At 43.1% G+C, this 24247-nt stretch overlaps 2 protein-coding genes across 4 annotated transcripts in view; one reads left to right on the top strand and one right to left on the bottom strand.

Annotated features, from left to right (window-relative positions):
* The window catches only part of LOC308390080 (cysteine-rich motor neuron 1 protein), a 35081-nt gene extending 25525 nt beyond the window's left edge, over positions 1-9556 (top strand). For both annotated transcript variants that reach the window (XM_080871786.1, XM_080871785.1), the window contains exons 10-15: positions 516-734; positions 3270-3485; positions 4469-4684; positions 5366-5488; positions 5918-6096; positions 7212-9556. In XM_080871786.1, coding sequence (XP_080727912.1) covers positions 516-734; positions 3270-3485; positions 4469-4684; positions 5366-5488; positions 5918-6096; positions 7212-7406 — 1148 coding nt within the window. In that variant the 3' untranslated portion in view covers positions 7407-9556. The remainder of the gene's footprint in view (positions 1-515; positions 735-3269; positions 3486-4468; positions 4685-5365; positions 5489-5917; positions 6097-7211) is intronic.
* Positions 9557-10459: 903 nt separating this feature from the next.
* The window catches only part of eif2ak4 (eukaryotic translation initiation factor 2 alpha kinase 4), a 28138-nt gene continuing 14350 nt past the window's right edge, over positions 10460-24247 (bottom strand). The window contains exons 25-39 of one of the 2 annotated variants that reach the window (XM_080871703.1): positions 24057-24225; positions 23398-23514; positions 23214-23279; positions 22749-22919; positions 22520-22654; positions 22294-22401; positions 21785-21913; positions 17456-17542; positions 17216-17328; positions 17062-17123; positions 16558-16661; positions 16212-16280; positions 15335-15379; positions 14430-14545; positions 10460-10915 (exon numbers count right to left, since the gene is read on the bottom strand). In XM_080871703.1, coding sequence (XP_080727829.1) covers positions 10858-10915; positions 14430-14545; positions 15335-15379; positions 16212-16280; positions 16558-16661; positions 17062-17123; positions 17216-17328; positions 17456-17542; positions 21785-21913; positions 22294-22401; positions 22520-22654; positions 22749-22919; positions 23214-23279; positions 23398-23514; positions 24057-24225 — 1549 coding nt within the window. In that variant the 3' untranslated portion in view covers positions 10460-10857. The remainder of the gene's footprint in view (positions 10916-14429; positions 14546-15334; positions 15380-16211; positions 16281-16557; positions 16662-17061; positions 17124-17215; positions 17329-17455; positions 17543-21784; positions 21914-22293; positions 22402-22519; positions 22655-22748; positions 22920-23213; positions 23280-23397; positions 23515-24056; positions 24226-24247) is intronic. The other variant, XM_080871704.1, reaches the window with a different exon arrangement.

The raw sequence follows: 24247 nt of genomic DNA, 5'->3' as shown, positions 1-24247 counted from the left end.
AGTGTTGTTGCTGCATTAGTTTCTGATTTTAACCTGAGCTTTGATTTCCTGTGACCTTTTGCTTTACTGCCGTGAGACTGATGCTTTTATGCGTGCTTCTTGTTGATGTTAGCTTTATCCTGGGGATGTGTATGCAACTCTAATTAGATTCCCTCAAATTCCTGCTTTAAAAGTTAGTATGCAGAAGCCACTTTTATGCCTGCAGCTGTGTTTACTTTGCCATTTTAGAACTAGTATAAATATCTCATCCTCAAATATACTTAACCTTTTCTTTGGTTTACGAGGTAATCTGTGCACCTACTGCACAAACACAGTAACACACACACAGAGATGTTCCTACTGCAAATAATCCACTGTTTGCCTGATTTGAAAGTCCTGAAAGACTCTCTTTGTAGACTAATAAAATATTTAGTGGTAAAAACACTTTTTTGGGAAGTCAGTAAAAAAGAAAAGAGATTTGGAAATTTCCTATAGCTCTTAGGCATCCCAGTAATGCCTGCACCTTGTGTCTCCAGAAAGTGGTCACGTCCCGAGCACCACTGCCCCGGCCCCAGTGTCCAGCTATTGCCTCACATCCAATGGACAGAAATATGAGGAAGGTGAGGGCTGGCATGATGGCTGTCGCGACTGCTACTGCCATTCCGGACGGGAGATGTGCGTGCTCATATCCTGCTCAGTGCCCAGCTGTCTTCATCCTGTTGTCAAGCCTGACCAGTGTTGCCCTACCTGTGAGGGTATGTTTCTGTGCTGTTTATAGCAAGTGTTTTCTTATTTTCATAGTTTGGGCTCATCAGTAATAATCTATGACATCAGTGACATTGCTCAGAGGAAGTCTGGTGAGTCAAGAAAAAACAAGCAGACAGATTTAAAACATCCCTTCCACCCACCCTCCTTATTAGTTGCACATATTTGCAAAGCCAAACAAGGGAGAATAGTGCAGTTATTCCCAAAGCTATTCATATAAAACAATTATCCCTATTTACACAAAGACTTTCAAGTCTCTCAATCATGCTGTAGTTGCCCGCATCTAGTTTTCCAGTCCAATAACAGTTTATTACCATCATTATGGGTGCAGCCACGTTCAAGTCTTTTGCTGTCTTGCTAGATCTCAGCATTTACTCCTGGTGTTGTTGTGATCACTAAAATTAATGTACAAAACTAAGAAAATAAGACTAAAGATTGGTTTAAATGAAACACTTTAGAGATCAGAAATAGTTCCAGTGACGTTATATAGTCACACACAGCAGGCAGAGAGCTTTGACTCAGAATCTAGCTCTTAAATCTCGCACTTTCTGGCCCCTTAAACATGCAAACACCGTCTCTGTTTCTCTAAAAATGGAAAGGATGTGTTTTTTTCTTTTTTTGGCCTCGAATCTCCAAGTGTAGGGATATTTATGGAGGAGTGATTCAGTTTGCTCTTCAAATATTTAAAGGGGAATGTCTACAACTTTCAGAAGCTATGCACACTTTAAAGTCAGGGGGACAAAAAGTGTAATATCTTGCAGATGTCTGCTGCTCTGTTGGACAGGAAGATGTTTTCATTAGATCAGTTAGTTGACAGTGGTTAATAGACAACGGTCTCCATAGCATCTTTGTTTTTGCAACTTCTGTTATATATATATATATATATATATATATATATATATATATATATATATATATATATATATATATATATATGGGAACCATGAAGAGGCCGCTAGAAAAGCTGCAACCACCAAGTACCTGCAGAGGGTCAGGCAAGTCCTGAGGAGTCAGCTGAATGGTAAGAACAAGATCCGGGCCATCAACACGTACGCCCTGCCCGTGATCAGGTAGCCTGCTGGGGTAATAGGCTGGCAAAGGAGGAGATAGAAGCCACTGACATAAAGACAAGAAAGCTCCTTACCATGCATGGAGGGTTTCACCCCAAGTCCAGCACCCTGAGGCTGTACGCTAAGCGGAAGGAAGGGGGCCGGGGACTGGTGAGTGTCAGCACCACAGTCCAGGATGAGACAAGGAACATCCAAGAATACATTAGGAAGATGGCCCCAACTGACCGAGTGCTCAGTGAATACCTCAGGCAGCAGAAACCCAAGAAAGAGGAGGGAGACGAGGAACCATCATGGAAGGACAGGCCCCTGCATGGTATGTACCACCGGCAGATAGAGGAGGTGGCTGATATCCAGAAATCCTACCAGTGGCTGGACAAAGCTGGACTGAAAGACAGCACAGAGGCACTAATCATGGCAGCACAAGAACAAGCTCTGAGCACAAGATCCATAGAGGCTGGGGTCTATCACACCAGGCAAGACCCCAGGTGCAGGCTGTGTAAAGATGCCCCAGAGACAATCCAGCACATAACAGCAGGGTGCAAGATGCTAGCAGGCAAGGCATACATGGAACGCCATAACCAAGTGGCCGGCATAGTGTACAGGAACATCTGTGCCGAGTATAACCTGGAAGTCCCGAGGTCAAAATGGGAGATGCCCCCAAGGGTGGTGGAGAATGACCGAGCTAAGATCCTGTGGGACTTCCAGATACAGACGGACAAAATGGTGGTGGCTAACCAACCGGACATAGTGGTGGTAGACAAACAGAAGAAGACGGCCGTAGTGATCGATGTAGCGGTTCCGAATGACAGCAATATCAGGAAGAAGGAACACGAGAAGCTGGAGAAATACCAAGGGCTCAGAGAAGAGCTCGAGAGGATGTGGAGGGTGAAGGTAACGGTGGTCCCCGTGGTAATCGGAGCACTAGGTGCGGTGACTCCCAAGCTAGGCGAGTGGCTCCAGCAGATCCCGGGAACAACATCGGAGATCTCTGTCCAGAAGAGCGCAGTCCTGGGAACAGCTAAGATACTGCGCAGGACCCTCAAGCTCTCAGGCCTCTGGTAGAGGACCCGAGCTTGAAGGATAAACCGCCCGCAGGGGTGTGCTGGGTGTTTTTAAAAAAAAAAAAAAAAAAAAAAAAAAAAAAAAAAAAAAAATATATATATATATATATATATATATATATATATATATATATATATATATATATATATAAATATATATATATATATATATATATATATATATATATATATATATATATATATATATATATATATATATATATATATATATATATATATATATATATATATAAATATATATATATATATATATATATATATATATATACATATATATATATATATATAAGATAATTGTTTCACTGTGTCATGTAGCAGCTGTTGTTGTTGTTAAAGGCCGAATGAATGAATGTTTCGTCTTCTCCTGCTGTAGACGACTCTGGCAGTGGTCAGCCTGAGGGGATGGACATGGTGGTGTGCAGAGCACCTGGGGGAGAGTTTTATGTGGAGGGGGAGACCTGGAACCTGGACGAATGCACGCGCTGCACCTGCAGGAAGGGACGCGTCCTGTGTGACACCGAACTGTGTCCCCCAGCTCTTTGCCAAGCGCCGATCAGGAACAAGGACACCTGCTGCCATGTATGCGCAGGTAATTCAAATTAAATAAGTTCTATATAATTAAAATATTTTAGAATATTTTCAAATGTGTCATCACAGGTTTGGATGGTAGGCAGGGAGCTGTAAAGCTGTTTTCAGTGTTCTACCAGCATGTGGTTTTGGAAGGTCTTGCACGTTGCACTCTGTTGGGCAGTTTTATGTCAGGCACACAGGCTCATAAAGAAACCAGCCAAGACCGGTAGGGTTTACGCAGAGATCCTCGAGGCCAGCGGCAGCACATGTGTTCTGCTTTTTACCCTTCGGCCCACACTGGAGGCGCTTCTAACTCTATTATTGGACGGGCAAGAATGCAACTGATCTCGCCAAATCTATGCTAGCTCTCCGGTCACGAGAACGTCTACAAAATGCATAACCGCACGCATATTTTATTTACAAGTGCACCCAAACAATTCCCTCACAAACTCATAAACAATGTGTCCCGAGCACTCCCCAGCATGAGGCTCACAAATCAGCAATGCATGACTGCAGCCTGAGAGCTGCTCCTTGAGAATGCCGGTCTGCCTTATCACTGCATCTGCCTGCAACAAAAGCAGATTGTCAAGGCCAGGCTTTGATATATGTATGGGTCTGGTCACCAGGAATGTGGGAATAATACAAATCTCACAACAAGCCCTGTGATGTATGTGTACATTAGAGTAGCGCTGTGTGGACAAGCTAACTCAGGATCATGAAAAAGCCATAGATCTCTTTTTCAGCAGGGTTTAGGTTGAACATCTGTTATAGATATTCATATGCACACGTTCTACATCTGAACACAACTCTGAAGACCTAACAACTTGTTGACTGATCTGTTCAATAGCAGGGTTAAATACAGTCGTCATTTAGGAGCAGAGCATATTAGAAACGTGTAGAAGCACGCTGTAACCCGACATTACCAAGTCCAGTTAAGAGAGGAAAGAGCTGTAATGCAGTGTAACTTTCTGCTTTTTCATTAACTTATTCCCCTGTGTGCAGAAGAGACGCCCCTCCTGCCAGTGAACAACAGCCAGCAGGAGTACTGCATAACCAGCGATGGAGACGTGCTGCTAGCTGGAGACTCCTGGAAGGCCAACGTCTGCACCAGCTGCACCTGCAACAACGGCACTATTCAGTGTTTCTCTCAGCACTGTCCAGCTGCCAAATGCAGGGTGCCTGTTTTACGCAAGGGCCAGTGCTGCCCACACTGTCTCGGTGAGTGGTTAGAGCGGTTAGAGTTTTAAAACGTTGGTGCCAAATTTGTCTTTAGACCCAGCTTTGATTGTTTTTTATTATACTACCTAAAACATGAGCTTATATTCTATTCTAAAATTAAAGTTTACATAACACTTCTAGTCAAAGTGAAAAGCTTGTTGATGGGGGAAAAGAGTAATTCATAACCCTGCACGTCAAAAAGGAGGGAGGAACTGAGGGAATGCCAGCGTCTGGACCGTTTGTGTGTTTGTTCATTAGTCGTAGCCACTCTGGCGCTACATAGGCAAACACCGTCACTTGCAAAATATTCCATGTGACACATGCGCACACACACATACTCTGCCTGCTCCGAGCATAAACATTCCTCGAGCATCTGCACATTCACGTTTCCTCTGCAGTGGCACAGGAAGGCAAAGTTCCATGTCAGCTTTTCCTATAGAGGAAACCCTCAGCATAGGCTTCCATTGTTCACCTCCATATTTTACCAGGGCCTTTGTTTTCGTGATATGCCCAGAGGAAAAATGCTCTGTCTTTTTTTTAAAGCAGACACAGCGTATAAACACAGCTGAAACACAAGGGAGTCTATACACTTACTCATGGTTAGACATATTTATGCCTTTTTTATTGCGTTACACCATTCATATTTGTAATGGATCTCATTTCTTGTTCCTGTCTGAAAAGAAATGACGACATCAGTGCCGGTGATAGTGTCGACAAGCCGCCCCAAGGCGAGAGTTACCACGACAGCGGAGAGTGCGGTGTGGCTCACCACTGTCACTGTGCCGCCCATCATTGCTGTTACAGGTACCTGCTTTTACAGACTTCTCCCCCCCACAGCTGTCTCCACTGACGTCCACTCCCCAGTTCCTTTAGTGCACTACAGTAGTAACCATACATGAGTAATTTGGCATATTTGCTATACTCTGCTGCCAATCCCAGTGAGTGTTTATACTAATAGAGTGTGTTAGGAACAACTTGATAAATGAATGAAATATATACTAACTCATGTTGAAGTAAACAGTAATGATGAATGGGCATAAGCAGAACATGATCTCCATGGAACAGGAGTTAATTCTTCAGCGTTAGCGTTTGAGGGGCGATACAATGAAGTCAACAACAACAGAAAAAAAAAGACCTGTTTTCAATTTAGAGTTGGTACATAGTGCTGGCTCCATAACGAGCACGCTGTCATTGGGATAAATATTCAAAATAAATGTTGTCTTTGTTCCACAGATGAGCCACGTTCAGGTGAGAATTACCCCAGCCAAACAGAGATGGCTCTCATCTACCAATCAGCCGCCTGGATCCTGGCAGGTCTCCTCTTAGCCATCGTGATCTTTCTCATCGTGGCGCTACTCATCAATAAGAAGAAGAAGTGGGTGCAGATGTCTTGCTACAGTGCGCCAAAGAAGGTGAGAAGTCTCTTGCTGAGGTCGACACGACTTTAGGATTCTTTCAAATGAAACACGATCAGGTCGTTCATAAAGTCGCTACCATGAAATGTGACTGTGGTAGCTGATTCTACACTGCAAGAAATGAAAACATCAGAACTCAATGGTAAAAAAAAATCATGTTGATATTTGCACTAATATGGACTGGCTAACGTGTTGGGAACAAAAGGATGCCACATTGTTTGGTGGAAATGAAAATTAACAATCTACACTGAGATGAATTCAAAGACACCCAGAAGAAATGATTCACCAGGCTAGTCCACTTTGATGAAATCTCACTGCAGCAACTCCACCAGTTGTGGGACTTGCCAATTCTGGTATTCTATGGCAAGTGCCAGTCAGGGCCGACGCTGTTGGGCAGTGATCCTACTAGAGGATGTCAGACCTGCAAGCCACTCTCATGAAGTCTGTTTCTGATTGTTTAGCCAGAGACCTTCACACCAGTGGTCTGCTGGAGGTCATTTTGTAGCTCTGGCAGTGCTCGTCCCGTTCCTCCTTGCACAAAGGAGCAGATACCGGTCGTGCTAGTGGGTTGAAGGCCTTCTATGGCCTTATCCAGCTCTCCTAGAGTAACTGTCTGTCTCTGAAGCTCTTCCATGTTCATGAGACTGTGCTGGGAGACACAGCAAACCTTCTGGCAATGGCAAGTACTGCTGTCCCATCCTGGAGGAGTTGGAGTACCTGTGCAACCTCTGTAGGGTTCAGGTATCTCCTGCCAGCAGAGACACTGACTCAGCCAAAGTGCAAAACAGGCGAAAAAAGAAAACCGTAGGAAAAGTTGAGGAGGGAAAATGTCGGTGGCATCCAGCCTGTTTGGGGACACTACAGTGCACCTGTTGTGAATTTCATTAACACCAAAGCAGCTGGAAGCAATTAACAACCCCCTCTGCTACATAACTGACCAGATCAATGTCACAGAAGTGGAACTGAGTGTTCCTTTCATTTTTTTCTTTTTAGCAGTGTATTATTTTTAGTGCAAACAGGTGCAACATGGCAACCTGTCACTGCTTATTAGCTATGATCTGAACTACAGCAGTAATCTACCAACCAATGATTTTGGTCCTTTTGCACCACAGACAGTGATCCTGAAGAAGCACGTCAACAAGAATTCAGTGGTCTACATGGAGCCTTCGAAAGACAACAAATTTCACAACGTGAAGAACGACTGCGGCATCATTCACTTCTCTCCAGAAATGAGCTCCCCCTGTACGGAAAAGTTGACCATCCCCAGGGCCAAACTGAGCATGGGCAATGACTGGACGCCATGCTAAAAAACGAACAAAAAAACACCCCTCAGACTCTGCAGATCAGAGCTGTCTGGCACATCCCTCTCGTTTCTGTTGCATCCAAGGTGGTTAATGTAACAGCACACACACCTTGGGCGCTGCCTTCTTCCCACCATTCTCTGTGTGACAGTAAAAACAAGGATGCTCTTCAAGACTAAGCAAGTTACCACTGACTCTTACATTTTATGCCCTCATTCTTCTGTATTTGAACGCTCGGGCGAAGGGACTTTCTGTGAGGTAGATGGACGGGTGGACATATAAAAGCACGGAAGAATGCGGCAACCAGACAGATTTCTCTGTGAAAACCAGACTTTGACTGTGAACACTGTAATATACCTGCTTATTATTGCCTCCTTTGGAACTGGAACTTTGGGGCAATAAGAGGAGCATAAAAAGCTTTAGGACAGGGGTTTGGGCAGTAGTTTAAAGGGAGCATAGGTGCTGCCCTCTTAAGCAGTGCTTCATTGTGGTTGTAATCATTGTCATTAGCAGGGAGGCCAAAGGAACTTTTAATCCAGCTGGATCGAAATTGGTTTCTGCATCCAAATCAAAACAAGTCCGTAGGCTTCATATTGACCTCCAGATCCAAACCCCTGCTTTTCAATGTGTGATTTCCATGTTTTTTTTTTAACTTCTAAAGCCTTTTTACTAGATATTGTGTTTTCCTTGCCCACTCTTTGCTTTTAGAGTGGGTGTCTATGTGTGGCCAGAGTGGAACATTTTAAAAATAGTAGTCTAAACACCCACCTGCCAAAATCAATGACAGGAAGGACACATATCCCAGCATTATTTCTTTCATTCCAGTCAAGTCTGATAACAAACTGCTTTTATGCAAAAAAAAAAAACACCCGGTTTGGGAATTGTGTGAAATGTGTCTAGACTTGTCTTCGTTATATTAGCCAAGAGTCATAATCTTCGGACCCAGCCTCATCTGATTTTGGCTCTTTCCACGGGAATCTGCCACTCCAACTCCCAAATCTCAGAGTGATCTTCATCCAGCTAGAATGTTATTTTATTGATAGCAGGTGAGACAAAAGGGTGCCAGACACTTCATCTGGGCCTGTAAGGAATGTCTTTGATACCATGCCTCACTTCACATCTTCATTCACAGCTGTGTGTGTTTGTGTGTGTGTGTAGGGAGCTACTGTTCTTACTTGCAAGTGATTGTTAGTAGTAATTCTTTTAAAAGCCTTAATTTTATAGCCTTAACTAATTTCTCTGTTGATGTCTTGCAGTTGGTTAACAACCATAAGCCCGTATCAGGAAAAAAAGAAAAATCCCTCATTGTTACTGAGATCGTGTTGTGCCGTTCTCATTAGCTCTTCAAATAAGAGAAAATTACGTGATTTGTAAGAGTAGCTTGCTAGTATCTGTACACAGTGGTACATGTTGCAACATCAGAGCATATTAGAAACGTAGCACTTTCTTTAGAGCCAGTGTTTTAGAAAGCCCACTGCGGGATTCTTGGTGGGATAAAGGCCCTAATCAGGGATTTGATAGGCGTATTAAGGACACAGAGATGTTAAACCACTCAAGCGAACATGCTGTTGCAGCTAGATTCTCCATATCAGTCTGATCGGTATGTGGTCGGACAGTATCTGAGAAGCGTTATGAAATATGTTGGGGTTTCAAAGCAACGTGTTTCGGATCAGAGTCCATTGCCAATATCTCGATACAAAGATATATTTGATGCCAAAATTGGTCGGAGACCAATTCATAATGTGTTTTAGCAACTGAGTAGATCTGTGTATCTGTTTTAATCAAGAGTATGTGCTTTAAAATGAAGCGGTGACTGTAAAAGCTTACGCAATTCTTTGTTCTTCTACGTGTAAAAAAAAAACAAAGTAGCTTAAAAAAAGTAGAGAAGAGTACCTTATTTATTTTTTCACATAGCTTTATTTATTAATACTTAACTCTAGTTTGAGATTTTTTTGGAAAATGAATTTTTAGTAGCCAAAGCTGCTGTACATTGTAGACCATTTACCGTTTCTTTCTACTATATTCTGTACAAGCTTATTTATTTCTGTGTTCAAAATCCTGTAAATATGTTTCTTAGGTGATGAACTGTAACATTTACACTTATTTTGAAAAATAAATGTGTGAACCAAAGTGGCACTGAGAAAAAATTCAACTGCGCTGGAGGAACAATTCTCCAAGGTGCAGTGATGTCATCCGTTAAGTGGTTTCTGCTTCTCTTGCAGGCACGTTTACATCCGCTCCTGGACTTTAAATTGAGTCTTTGGTACGGGTCACAAGCACAAAGCAAAAAGACCCGGGATAATAAAACACCAGAAGACATGCAGGCCAGACCAGAAACTCTGGGACTGTGCTGTTGTTTTGACTCGTCTGATAGAGCTTGCTGATAAACTGCAAGGTGCTGAAGCTTCTCCAGAAAGATTACTTGGAGGAAAAGTCAGAGTCCCATGCCAAAAATATGTCAAACAATGCATCTAACAAGTTGTGTTACTTCACTTAATGTTTTGAGCATTACAAAAATATCTAATCTCTTAGGCATTTTAGTGAGGGTTAGAAATGCAGTCCTGTGCAAAAGCCTTGTGCTATGTGGAAAGGGTTTGATTGGCAATGTATTCTTTTGGCAAAAAAATCAAAATCCTAAAAAGTGCCAGTGCAGGAAAACCATACGTGGGTAGGCCTCCCCAGAGCCTGGACCTCAACGTTATTGAAGCAGTGTGGGATCATCTTGATAAAAAGAGAAGGTAGTCAACATTTAAAGAAGAGCTTTGAATGTCCTTCAAGAAGCCTGGAGAACTATTCCTGTAGACTACTTACAATTACAAGAAAGCTGTGTAAGAGTTCAGGCTGTGCTGAAGAAAAAAAGGCGTCACGTCAAATATCGTCTTTCAACCTTATTGTGTTTTTGCCTTGGATACTGCATTGCCTTGCATATTTCCCTCCATTTTTAAATGAAGCCACATAACTGGGATGTGGCTCAAGAGTTTTGCACAGTATTATACATTTCAAATAATTATTCATCAGCATCCTTTGGCGTTAGATTCCCATCGGGTTGAAATAAACACACACAGGTCACAGCATGTGGGGAAAAATATTTATTCACACTTTGCATCCTGTACCTAAGAAGAAATGTATCTGTACTCGTGACACATTCAGTAAAAAGCCCTTCCTCTTAAATTCTATAGTTCTATTAAGGCAATAAAGTCCAGTGAACCTCTTGTCAACCTTTGTTGAGGACCACGAAACACTGAAGGGTTTTGGGAACGTTGGGAGAGATTGGATCAGATAGCTGGTTTACCATTCACCACAGTAAAGAAGTTCATTTGTATCTTTGGGACTCACACCTTCCAAATGGAAAGCCTCAATGTTCTAAGCAGATTTTGTTGGTCCAAGGATAAAAACTGTCTCTGGGAGTCTGCTGCCGGAAGCAAAGTGGAATATCTCCCAGGCAATCCCTTGGCTTTCACAGAAGAATCTTGTAGTAGTCGTATTTATAGCTGTACAAGATCACCATAGCCACCCTGTAACAGAAGATTTGTTTGCAGATTTCAAAAAACATTAACAGAAGTATGCTTCAGCTAAGTATCCAACCAACCAAACATGAAATATGCTCCCAGGCTTCCATCCCTTCTGGTCCCAGGTTATGGTGTTCAATAACGGCCTTTGACCTTTTCTGGATGAAATCCCATAAACATTTTGTGAAATGTCAGAATTGGCATCTGAATTCGACAGTTATGGTCAAAAACAGTCCTCGACCATCGAATCAGGTCACCTGTTAGTCACTGTGAATGTTTGTACCAAATTTAAAGCAATGCCCATAAGGACATAAGGTCACTGGAAACTTGACCTTTGACCATTAAATTCTAATCAGCACATCCTTTAACGTACATGTTAGTATGTAATTTTAAGTAATTCCCTTAAGGCCTACAGGTAGCATGGACATCGTCACTCTTGACCACGGCTGTTTTGGGTTTGGAAGAAATTTGAACTGGAATGTCTCCAAATCCAGACAACGTGATTCACCCAGGATGTTTTCTAGAAACGTCCAAATTTATCCCACTCCTTTGAATTCATCAGTGCACTCCATACAGACTCAAATTACCTGTACTGTAAAGCCACTAGAGGGCGACTGTGATGTTTTAGGCTTCATATTTGTAAGGCTGTCAAGCTATCCATGCAGTAGTGTTGAAGTGTATGGAGTCCATGGCAGGAGAAATGTTTCTGAATATATTTCAAACATGAAAAAGTTCCAGTCTCGAAGAGCCTTAAGCGGAGAGTTGAGGCAGAAAACCGCAGCTTTAATGAACAGTAGACAGGTATGTATTAAGTGGCTCATTTGCAACAATTCATTTGCTCTGAAAGCTCAACACTCCCAGGCTATTCCTGAATTCAGTAATATTCTGGAGGCCAAATGGAAACCTCTGGCAGGCCGGATGTGGCCCTCGGGTTGACATCCACTGATGTGCATGCTTCCTCTATGTCAAATCTTTCATTGATACAAGGCTTATCAGACCAGGAACAAGACTGAGACTGTCCTATTAGGAAACGAAGACACGCAGTGTTAAGGTGAGAGGGCTACATCACTAATTCTCAGTTCCCCGACTGGCTTCCAGTAAAATCTAGAATTGAACTGAAAGTATTACTTATAGTTTTCAAGTTAATAAATGGTTTGGGGCTATAACATATGTAAGAGAAGCCTGATAAAGTCTTCTTCTAGATCTAGAACTCCAGATCCTCCAGAAGTATTTAGAGTGACTGTGGCTTTAAAAGAAATGAAGCTGCCATTCAGCTCGCTCTTGGGATAACACTACCAAAAGATCGACTCGGCTTTGAGATGAGGGAATGGCCTCAAAAACCTGAGTCGAACTTGACACAAGCTATCACAAGGACTAAAGACAGACCCATAATGATGAAGTTCAGTGCATCTATTTGGTTTATTGAAATATACCTGAAGCAGACTCAGCTGCGCTTTGTGTTTAACAATAATTAGCCGATGTTGGCATTTTAAAAGCCTCAGATGGGGAACAGGGTAAAAATACACAGTGGTGGGAAAAAGCTTTGTTTGATCTCCATCTAACTCACAAATATATACAAACACAACGAGACTAAACTAGTAAACTGTAAGTAGATGAATGTCTCATGTTGCTTAAAGTGCTGATTAAAAAAAAGTAAGTGAGCGTCTAACCTCAAGATTTCTCTGGATTCAGTTGAATAAAGAAGGAATAACTAATAATAAGGTGTAACTTCAGGTCCTGCTACAGCTACGTAGCTGCTGCATGAGCCCTTCATCCTACTCATCTTGACTTGGTTGCATGTGCCCCACATTCAATGAAAACCACTAGACAAAAGAATAAAAACACATGCCGACTCCATCCATTGCTGCCTCTGCGACGCTCATTTATCAGGAAAGCCTTTTCCCCCCCTTAATGGCAACTCACACAGCACAGACAGGAAATTAAAACCAACTGTTCTGGAGAGATGAAGAGGAAGCCAGAATGAGAGGTTTTGATTTTTCTTGCTGCCATCTCATTCATGAAAGAGAAAATCTGCTGGATCCCATCACAGGCTTTGGGCACTCACAACACTAGAAGCTCAAACACAGGATTTACCCTGGAACTTGGGCGGGACATTACGTTTGGGAGTATGGGAATTTAAACTTTTCCATCTACACTAGAGAAATGGATGGAGCTGACTCGCCCCTTGTCAGTCTATTGGGGTGCCAAGAGCCAGACGTAAGACCAAATATAGCAAATCCTTCTCCAAATTCTATGTCAGGAAATGGGATCAGCTGAGGATTTAACGTTCTTCTAGGCGGTAGTTATCTGTCTGAAGACTCCTTTTGTTGTACTGGCAGGCACTGATACACCTGGAGTGTGTGGGCTTGGTTGAACTATTGCAAAGCAGCTTCCCGAAAACGTGTTTCACTGTCTGCATCAGGTTTCAGTTAAGAAAAATGGCTGGACTAAAAATAACTAGCAAGAGGTTTTAGTTAGGAGAGACTTTAAAAAACTCAGAGAGCTACTGAGTAAAGCCTGGATTATGCTCCTGTGAGGGCACGGACACATGGAGACCTGACGGCAGAAAACTTATTCAGGTTATACTTCTTTGAAGTTCGCTGCCTGGGGCACATACGCAGGATGGTGCATTGTACTATAAATTTTCAACAGACAAAAGAAGGGAAAGCACGCTCATGCTAACCGTGCGATGATAAAAATTTAAGTCACTCGCACCATGGCGGACTAGAAGAGGCGCAAATACAGTGCCGACTTAAGGAAGTGAAACAAATGTCTATTATTCATGAATTATATCAACAAAACCAGAGAAGCGATGTCGATGACTGCCAACCTTTGAGGCTACAATGTATGGGCATCCAGTACTGCCACCAGAGTGGATGCAGCTTAATGTCAAAAGGTTTTAAATCCCAGTTTATATCACATGTGATATAAACTGGGATTTGTTAACACGATATGGCATGGAAAAAAGTGATCTGTGAACTGGCCTCTGTATGTCTACATAGACTGTATATGAAGGATGGACATGGCCAAAGAGACTTCACTCCGACTGTCAAGTCTTGAGCTGAGTCACATCTCGGCGTTTTAAAACCAGACGTAACAAGTAATGGGCTGGATCTGGCAAACCAGGGAACACTGCGTGCTCATATGGTAGCAATAAAACTAAATACAGCATTCGATAAAACCTAAAACATGAGAACGTAACCTCATGAGGAAAGTGTGTTAACTCAGGCCACACAGGAGGAACTGAAGGATCATTTCCCTACAATGAACAAACACAGGAGCCAAACCCTGTCAGCAGGGCTGCTTCCATCTTTTATATACAGTCTAGACTTAAGAATCACAAATAAAGGATTTTGTCGTGTTTCTGATCAATTCAATGTTACATTATATTGATCAAATGTGCTTTTCTTTAAACAACAAGCACATTTCAAAGTGAGCCCAAATGTCTGAGCAAGAGTTTAGCAAGCTGTGAATGCTAACACACTCAACCAATATGATGCACAATTTAACACCACTGCACCTTTTTGTAATCTTGAAGTGGTGGATCTCATCACAGATGGCCTTCAGGTAGCGCTGCTTGGGCAGACGAGACAGCAACGTCTTCACGCTGTTGTTGAACTGCTCTTCGCTATCAAACTGGACGGAAAGGAAAAAAAATGTTTCATTCAAGCAAACAAAACCATCAACAGATGAGATTTAATATCCGAAGCTTTAAACAAAGACCAGCCAAATGGCTCACAGGCCTCATGTCTGTTAACAGACTTCCGAGTCAAAAAACAGACAGCATATCAGAGGAATCAAAGGCTTTATTTTTCCTCTTTCCCCATCTTCAGTGTTGAAGAACATACCTGCTTGTCAAGTGTTTGGTTTCTTGTGTGCCTTGAGGCAATTTCACCTGTTTAAAACAGGCCCTTTCTGCCAGCGTGGCTGTTACATACTATGCATTGTTTTATAAGTTTTATAAACTCAATGCGCTGTCAGTGACACATGTGTGCTGCAAAAGGACAACTACATAGGTGGCCCGTTCATTTATGGAGTGGAGGCTTTAGCATTTTCCAGCTTTCTTCACAATATAATTAGTCTTTTTTTCACTTTCCTTAAAGGGAAGCTGGGATTTTATAGCAAGGTCTTGGTAAGAAGTTTGGAATGTGAATATTAACACCACCTCAGAGTGCGTTTTGGTACGTCTGTCACATGTGTGAGCCTCGTAAAAGGCCTGCCAAGTTCGAGTCTCACAGGTCTCCCCTGCTTTGGAAAACTGTAGCGTTCCTCATCAGACTGTAAGGAAGGCAACGGGATCCTGTCTTCCTGTCTAGGAACTTGACCTTTATTGGCCGTTCTTTCCACTCCCCCCACCCTTTCAGTGCGATGTTGCCTTTTATTAACTCGGCCGTGCTCTTGATGAAGCTATAGTAGGGAACCAACCTCCAGAGACAGGAAGTTGATCAGCGTTTCCTTCTGAAGGTCCACCTGCGGGATACAAAAACAAGTACGGTTACACAATAAAGCCTTGCCTCACAGTCGAAAAATTCTACACCACAGCTTTTTACACATTTTTAAGCAATTTTGTAGCAAAACACAGAACTGTTGCACATTTCGTCCAGAACGTTATGTAATTCCCTTCCCCCAACATCAGCAGTCCAGTCAGCACTAACATCATAAAATTACATTTTCACAGTGATATCAGCAGAAATGAAAGCACCACAGTTTCTAGTTTACAGCAGGAGGCTAATCACTCTCCAGGTTCATCTGTAGCATCAGCTTTGCATATCAGTCTGAGTGACAGAAAAGCAGGCTGCTGACACGCAACACCCGAGACTCACAGGCCTGTGTAACTGCTTACTGGCATCGAGATGATTGTTGTTACGTTTCAGTGACACTGCAGTGTTTATAGAGTCCAGATTCCAACAAGGATGATAAATACATTTGGACCATGCAGCGAGATGGTAAATAAGACAAGAGGGGTGAGTGCACTTTGAGAACGTGGCCACAAATGGACAGCGCAACTGGAAACAAACACCAGCGACCATTTATGTCCCCTAGAAATGCCACGTTAGCTGCTTTCTGTTTAGCGTTTGTTGTTCGATAGGCAACTGGAATTTATTCGCAGTGATCTTACTTCCAGCAGGGGATCTAAAAAGCAGCTATAAAAGGGCAGATCCTTAGATGTTTGTTGTTTTAGCTATCAAAACTATTTCCTTCCCCTACGATTTCACACATGAATTCAACAGATAAGGTGGGACGGGGGGGCAAGTAGGTTAGAAATAGGGGATGGAGGGACATAAACACACAAATGACTTACAGCAAGAACCTCAATGTCATTGCTCTTGTTCTGCAAATTGCTACCCAGGTTCTGTAATCTGGTTTGGATCTGAAATGAGAGGAGACGGAGAGAGACCCGTTTAAAAATGACATGGTTACAAATATAAATCATCTTCACAAGCGAAAACTTGTCTTGGTGTCACGTTACAAACAGCATATTCTTCAGGATAACCACAGGAACGTTTAAGGCAGATGGATACAAGAAAAATAGGAAACAGAAACAGCAGCAAATTTCCTGGAAACCCATTTTAGAGGTTTGAAGTTACTAATACTGAGAAACGCAGCTCTGGAGAAAAGCCGGAGACGCGGTTACAAAGATCGCAAACCTGAGTCTCGTAGCGTCGTCTGGCGCTGGCAGAAACTTTCTCCGGGCTGATGAGGCTCACATTCATGTTTATGGAGGTGCTGCTTCCATGCTGCTCTGAAGACCCTGGAATCAGAGGACAGTAAACGGGACAAATGAATCGTTTTATCCGACTGTAAATGTTTTTAAATGTCCAAAATCGAGTGTTTAATCGCACACATACAAAAAAAGCTCTGGTTTCAACTGCTGCTCAGTTTAATTAGAGCGTGTTTGTGCCAGAAGGGTGTGAATCTTAATAACTGAGCTCTGATGCACAATTTCACACTTTGTGTAAATCAGGGAAATAGCAAAAAGGAAATCCAACATCATAAGAAATACTTTGAAATTATGTCTAAATTACACGTTTTTACCACAGGAAAGCGATTTGTTAGAGTCAAATCAGTGTGTGAAACACGAGTGTGATGCTTTCATGCCGTGTGATGTTACAGCCTATGAGAGGATCATCAGAATAAGCTGAGCGTGGTACCTGTGCTGGTGAGCAGTGATCCTTTGGGGTTCTGTAGAGTCGTGCTTTCAGAGATTTCTCTGCTGAGGAACAAGGAAGACATTTTTTAACCCCTTCTGCATCCTTCACACACATCTGAGCGACTCGTTAAACCAAAACCTTTTTTTTTTTTTACCTGATGTTTCTCTCATCGAGGAATTTGTACCGACATTTCTGAATGACGTGATCCACCAAGTCAGACTCAAGAATCCGTTTCTCCAACTGTCTGTCTTTCTCAAAGCATTTTACCTGGAGGACAGAAAAAGCGACAATCTGCAATGCTACCGGCAGGTTTCTACAGCATTTCATTTCACTCAAATCCTGAGTGTGTTGCTGGGAAGTGGATGTGCTTGGATGGTGCACAGATGGTGCTTACCTTCACATAGGATCCCTCTTTGTCAGAGACGAGGGCCATGCATGTGATGCCGCCTAGCTTGCAGTGTTCCAGCAGTGTGTCCTGAGACTACAAACACACAGAGAGGCAATAATCATCATTCTCAACACACAAGCTGAAATTTAAATGCATAGCTAAGCTATACTCCATTAAACCTTTATGATGATAATGGTCAAACATAATCAAACACATATGTTGACCAATGAAGTAGCATGCTGAAGATGTTGGCTTGTTTGAGGCCAAATTCTCTGAGAACAAGCTTTTCTTTCATTAATTACTTAAGAATCACAAATTAGGCTTGGAAACATACAGTAATTACATAATTACAGCGTCACGGTTGCCAATTTCAACCCTGACTGATCTAGTTTCTGAAACAAAGGGAGAAAAGCATGCTTGAGTTACCGCTGAACACCAAGCTGAGGCTTTAAAATTCTCCTATTGTGGCACTGGTTCATTTGAGTTTCACTTAGAACTAGAAGAGTGGCCATGAGCTTTGATGTACATCCAGGTAATCCATTCAACCGTAACAGTGAACATGTATGTTTGCGATTCGTGTCGGCCTAATTCATTCTGATTAACTTTAGTTTTGGCTAAACGAACTGTTGGCGGTGCGGAACAAAGCCCCAGCACAGCAAGTGTATGTTTATGCGCGTCACTTTTCCTTGTCATCACACGAGCGTTTACACTTCCATTTTTCTTACAACTTTCACACCGACAGATCAAATCATGTCAAAGGTAAGTTATTGGCTGGAGCCAGATGGGCAGCTCCACTACTTGGCTGCCTGCCTGCGGAAGGGGTTTGCCATATTTGTCTAATAAAAACTAAAAGAGTTGAACCGTCTCCAGGGGATGAATTAAGGGCTGTTAAGAGGCCGGCATGGGAACAGTGCTAACAAAAGCCTAGTGAGCGGCAATGACAGCCGAGCGGGTTTGGACGAGGTCTCCTCTGGTAAAAACCTGCGTGCTGTGCTCAAGTCTAAGCCACGTCTAACTCTTTATACTGGTGCAGTGATTAATTAAAGCATACATGGAAATACGACATATAAAAAGGTAAAAACAGAGTTTGTACAATTCTGATGAGCTAGAAAGTTATAATATTTGGTGTGAGCACCTTTATTCATCGACACAGCCTGAACTCTCTTAGAAAAGTTTCTCATCATTTCTTTAAGTAGTCTTCAAAAATACTTCTCCAGGCTTCTTGAAGGACATTCAAAGCTCTTCTTTGAAAGTCGGCTGCCTTTTACAGTGGGGCAAAAAAGTATTTAGTCAGCCACCGATTGTGCAAGTTCCCCCACCTAAAATGATGACAGAGGTCAGTAATTTCCACCAGAGGTACACTTCAACTGTGAGAGACAGAATGTGGAAAAAAAAAATCCATGAATCCACATGGTAGGATTTGTAAAGAATTTATTCGTAAATCAGGGTGGAAAATAAGTATTTGGTCACCTCAAACAAGGAAAATCTCTGGCTCTCACAGACCTGTAACGTCTTGTGTAAGAAGCTTTTCTGTCCCCCACTCGTTACCTGTATGAATGGCACCTGTTTGAACTCATCATCTGTATAAAAGACACCTGTCCACAGCCTCAAACAGTCAGACTCCAAACTCCGCCATGGCCAAGACCAAAGAGCTTTCGAAGGACACCAGGAAAAGTATTGTAGACCTGCACCAGACTGGGAAGAGTGAATCTACAATAGGCAAGCAGCTTGGTGTGAAAAAATCAACTGTGGGAGCAATCATCAGAAAATGGAAGACATACAAGACCACTGATAATCTCCCTCGGTCTGGGGCTCCACGCAAGATCTCATCCCGTGGGGTCAAAATGATCATGAGAACGGTGAGCAAAGATCCCAGAACCACACGGGGGGACCTGGTGAATGACCTGCAGAGAGCTGGGACCAAAGTAACAAAGGTCACCATCAGTAACACACTACAACGGCAGGGAATCAAATCCCGCAGTGCCAGACGTGTTCCGCTGCTGAAGCCAGTGCATGTCCAGGCCCGTCTGAAGTTTGCCAGAGAGCACATGGATGATACAGCAGAGGATTGGGAGAATGTCATGTGGTCAGATGAAACCAAAGTAGAACTTTTTGGTATAAACTCAACTCGTCGTGTTTGGAGGAAGAAGAATACTGAGTTGCATCCCAAGAACACCATACCTACTGTGAAGCATGGGGGTGGAAACATCATGCTATGGGGCTGTTTTTCTGCCAAGGGGACAGGACGACTGATCCGTGTTAAGGACAGAATGAATGGGGCCATGTATCGTGAGATTTTGAGCCAAAACCTCCTTCCATCAGTGAGAACTTTGAAGGTGAAACGAGGCTGGGTCTTCCAACATGACAATGATCCAAAACACACCGCCCGGGCAACAAAGGAGTGGCTCCGTAAGAAGCATTTGAAAGTCCTGGAGTGGCCTAGCCAGTCTCCAGACCTCAACCCCATAGAAAATCTGTGGCGGGAGTTGAAAGTCCGTGTTGCTCGGCGACAGCCCCAAAACATCACTGCTCTCGAGAAGATCTGCATGGAGGAATGGGCCAAAATACCAGCTACTGTGTGTGCAAACCTGGTAAAGACCTATAGTAAACGTTTGACCTCTGTTATTGCCAACAAAGGTTATGTTACAAAGTATTGAGTTGTATTTTTGTTATTGACCAAATACTTATTTTCCACCCTGATTTACCAATAAATTCTTTACAAATCCTACCATGTGGATTCATGGATTTTTTTTTTCACATTCTGTCTCTCACAGTTGAAGTGTACCTCTGGTGCAAATTACTGACCTCTGTCATCATTTTAGGTGGGGGAACTTGCACAATCGGTGGCTGACTAAATACTTTTTTGCCCCACTGTATTTCATTCTCTTTTAAGATGATCACACACTGCTTCAGTAATGTTGAGGTCCGGGTTCTGGGGAAGCCAATCCATGACTCCGTGTTCCTTGGTGTGTTTTTCTCTCCATGTATGCTTTTACTGCAGTGGGTTTGGGATAACTGTCATTATTGAAAAACTGAAGCTGTTACCAATTAGATGCTTTCCAGATGGAAGTGCAATAGTGGATCAAAATGTGACAGTACTGCAAAATCCCCAAAATTCAGCCGCGAGCCATGACAGAGCCTCTGCTGTGCTTGCTGTTGTACCGCTCTCCTGATCTCCTCCATACAAGCACATGGCTTTGAGATACTGTTCATCTGCTGCAGAGAGATGCGGGGGCCCTAAAAACTATTGTCCCCCACTTGGTGAGTTTCCTCAAATCTGTGTTAAAGACACACTCGCACATGTCATGTTTTCAGCTAACAGCTCTGAATGATTCACCTTTTTGGTAAAAAATGACTATTTAATGCCGGTTTTTCATAGATTTAGCTACAGAAAACAAAGAAATGATGTGTTTCGTCTAAAGATACAATTTCAAATTGGTTCTTTGCTAAATTACATGTTATGTGTGTAGACAACACCGGTTCATCCCTTTAGTTAGGCGTCTTTTTCTGCTTGAACGATTCATAGATCACTGCGAACACAGAAACGGGTAACACAGATCGACGTGGCTCGAAACTTTTGCTCAAACTTTTACATAATCTACAAAAACACACTTGATAATTTGGCTTTCATCCAAACTCAACTTTTCCTAATTGCTTGTAAGAAAACAGAGGGGCCAATCGCTCGTGTCCTGTGCCGGTACATAAGACAATGAAAGCCGCTATAAAGCAAACACTCACCACAGCAGTGGAAAGTTAAGACAACAATAGGTTATAAAGAGCAGAGCAGGAAAAAACAGGAGGGGCATTAAAATGTGGGCACACAGCTATGCCGGAGAGGCCGTTCATGCAAACGTGCACAAAGGGGACTGAGATCAGTTGGTCACATTATCGTGAAGAATGTGACGGAGCCGTGGCATCGCGAAGTTTTGGACGGCTTCACTTCGAGGGGGTTGATGTCAGCTCGGCTATCATCCAATCACAGCTCTCAAACTGCTAACAAGATCTCATCAAAAGACTTTATAAGAAGTGTGTTTAACATATGTTGTCTTTGTTTGTAGAAATTGCCCCATCATATTGCCCCAGTATGGCCAGTAATGCTCTTTGAAAAGCAGCCACAGAGCTCATTCTGTGGCGCATTTACCATTTTTACTACTTGCTGTCACACTAAGGCTGCTGGCAACAAGTGAGGGTTTTTCCTTTAAAATAGAAGTCAAGTGTTGCCCTCTATAGGAGGGATGAGATTACTACACTCCATGAGGGGGTCTCAGGGTTCACCTTTAAATCAAAACTGGTTTGTTCTGGTTTTATGAGTGGAACCAGTTAAAGACGACTAACCTGTGAAACATCGTAGTTGATGTCTGCAGCGATGCCGGTGCTCCACAATTTCTGAACAACCCTGATGGCTTTGGACATCGAAGAATGGCCCACAGGGACCACCAGCACATCATAGGAGCTCACTGTTGGCTGATACGAACACAAACAAATACGGTCGCGCAAAGCAACTACGTGCAAATGCATTTAGTCTAATATTATAGAAGCAGGGAGCTGCAGTTAAAGCATTATGTGTTCAGCAAAGGAGTCATTCCAGGTATTTATATGTGCACGAAGCTTTCAGGGCACATCATTTCACAATCTCCATCTAAAATATAGAAAATGATGCACCTCCAAAAATAACTCCGTGGAGTCGGGCGCAGCGGTGATCATAGTTATTAACAGGTTTCTAAAAGTAGCTGTGTGGCAGCCCGACTGCTCTATGAAGCCATCATTAAATATGAAACCATCTGCTGCTCCTTCATTATAATAATTAGCAACGTCAGATTCAAGCGTGTGTCTGTGTCTCTCACTGGCTCCTCCATGCTGACTATAGCAGCGCAGACTTTGTCCACGGCGACACTGGCCCCCACTGCGCTGGGGACGGGTCCTGTGGAAACCGGTCCACGAAACTCCAGGATCTAGAAAGGCAGGGAGCAAACTGCATGATATAGGCCCATGTTTTTCAAATAAACAGCTACAGGTGATTAGTATTAGTGGTGGCCTGGCTTTACTTTGTGGAATGACTGTAAAGCCTACCAAGTGGTCGTAGCGTCCTCCGGCTGCCAGAATATCTGGTACGGTTCGTCTGCGCTTCCTGATGAAAGCCACAAACTGGAAGATGACTCCTGAGTGGTGTTGCACTTTGTACACTAAGCCTAAGTTGATCACCACCTATAAAGGAGATACAGCTTTATTTAAAAAAAAAAGCTAAACAAAGTAAAGCAGATACAGCAGGTGTTTCCTTATCCTCCAGAATCTGTATCACCATCAGTTTAACTCCAAGTTTGGGCAGAAGCACAGTCAGCTCCTCCAGGTCCTTGAGACCCTGCTTGGCCAGCTGGGTAACGGCAGTTTTTTGCTTGGTAAGTGATGACAGCAGCGGCACCAGGTCCTGCAGATTCCCCTTCTGTTCTATGTACTTGTACAGAGTCTGCAACTGAAAGCGAGAGGTGAGGAGAGATGTCAGTGCGACTGAGCATGAGCTTCCCTCCATGACTTTCTGCCAGAAAGCTCTCTTTTCAGTTTTCAGTAGCAGTTTTGTAGACAGCAAAACTACAAGCTCAGGTTCAGGACAGGATCACCGTGTGAGTTCAAATACAGCTGCTGAAAGGCTGCAACCATACCTTAGAGAGCCAGTCTGGCACAAAGCCTTGAATGCAAACTTCTCACATGTGCTACAAGTGTGCTGAATATTTTTTACAGAAGGTTCATACACCAGGTGGACACTCACACAGTTGGCTGACAATGAAAAGTTGCAGAACTTTGCCTCCGCTTCACGTTTGCTGAGTTTCTCACTCTGGAGCAGATGCAGACAAAAAGGAAAACAAAAGAAAAAAGGTGATAAAAATGTCACGACTGCATCTGCTGAAAGAAGCATATCAATAACAGACGTGCAATGTGTAACCCGGACTGACCATAAGGTCACACAGTATGTTAGAGGCCTGGCTCAGTTTGTCCTCCGGGACGCCGCTGTGCAGCAGGACGGCCTTAAACAAGCTGGTGTGGTTTAGGTAGATGTTGTAGTTCCTTTCCTGCAGTCACAAACACACCTTCAACATTCTCAGACACAATTACAGTCAAAATTTAAAAGCACTGCTTCACAATGAGCACTGCGATGAATAATGACCCGCTCGTCCGGCTGCCCTTTCATTCTTTCTGACTCACAGATTCCTAAAAGCTTTTACACAAAGAGCCGAGCGATGGAGAGGATCAGAAACAAGACCTACGAGGCCAGACACAAAGTTGGACTGGCTTCATGAAGCATGCGAAGAGTAGCGCCACTGACGGGGCAATGGAATGAATCGGGACAGGAAATGGACTGTACTGGAAGGGAGGGAAGGAAGTTGACAGAGCGGTGCATAACAGATTTACTAGATAAACAATAAATAGAGTGTAAATCTGTCAGGCTTACACATACTTTGGAACGTTAGGAATGTGAGTGGGAAGTAAGGGGGGACCAAAAAAAATCCCCAACGGCATCTGTCAGAAAAATAATTAAGAATCGTGGATCTGACCCAACAGTCTGATTAAAAACATAAAAATATAACAACAACACGAGCAGCTTGTGTGTAACCTGCAGCACGGGGAACTCCTGGATTATTTCAGAGATGGTGTAAATGATCTCGGCCTCAGGGAGCAGGCTGTTGCTAACAGGAGTGATGATGTCAAAGGCGCACTCGAGGAGCTCCCTCGGGTGTGCGCGGTCCAGCTTCTTGGGCCGGAACACTCGTTCAATGCTGTACCTTAAGAGAGATGAAGAGAAAC

This window comes from Rhamphochromis sp. 'chilingali', assembly GCF_963969265.1.
Source record: "Rhamphochromis sp. 'chilingali' genome assembly, chromosome: 21".
Lineage (NCBI taxonomy): Eukaryota > Metazoa > Chordata > Actinopteri > Cichliformes > Cichlidae > Rhamphochromis > Rhamphochromis sp. 'chilingali'.
This window is presented reverse-complemented; position numbering and strand designations above follow the sequence as displayed.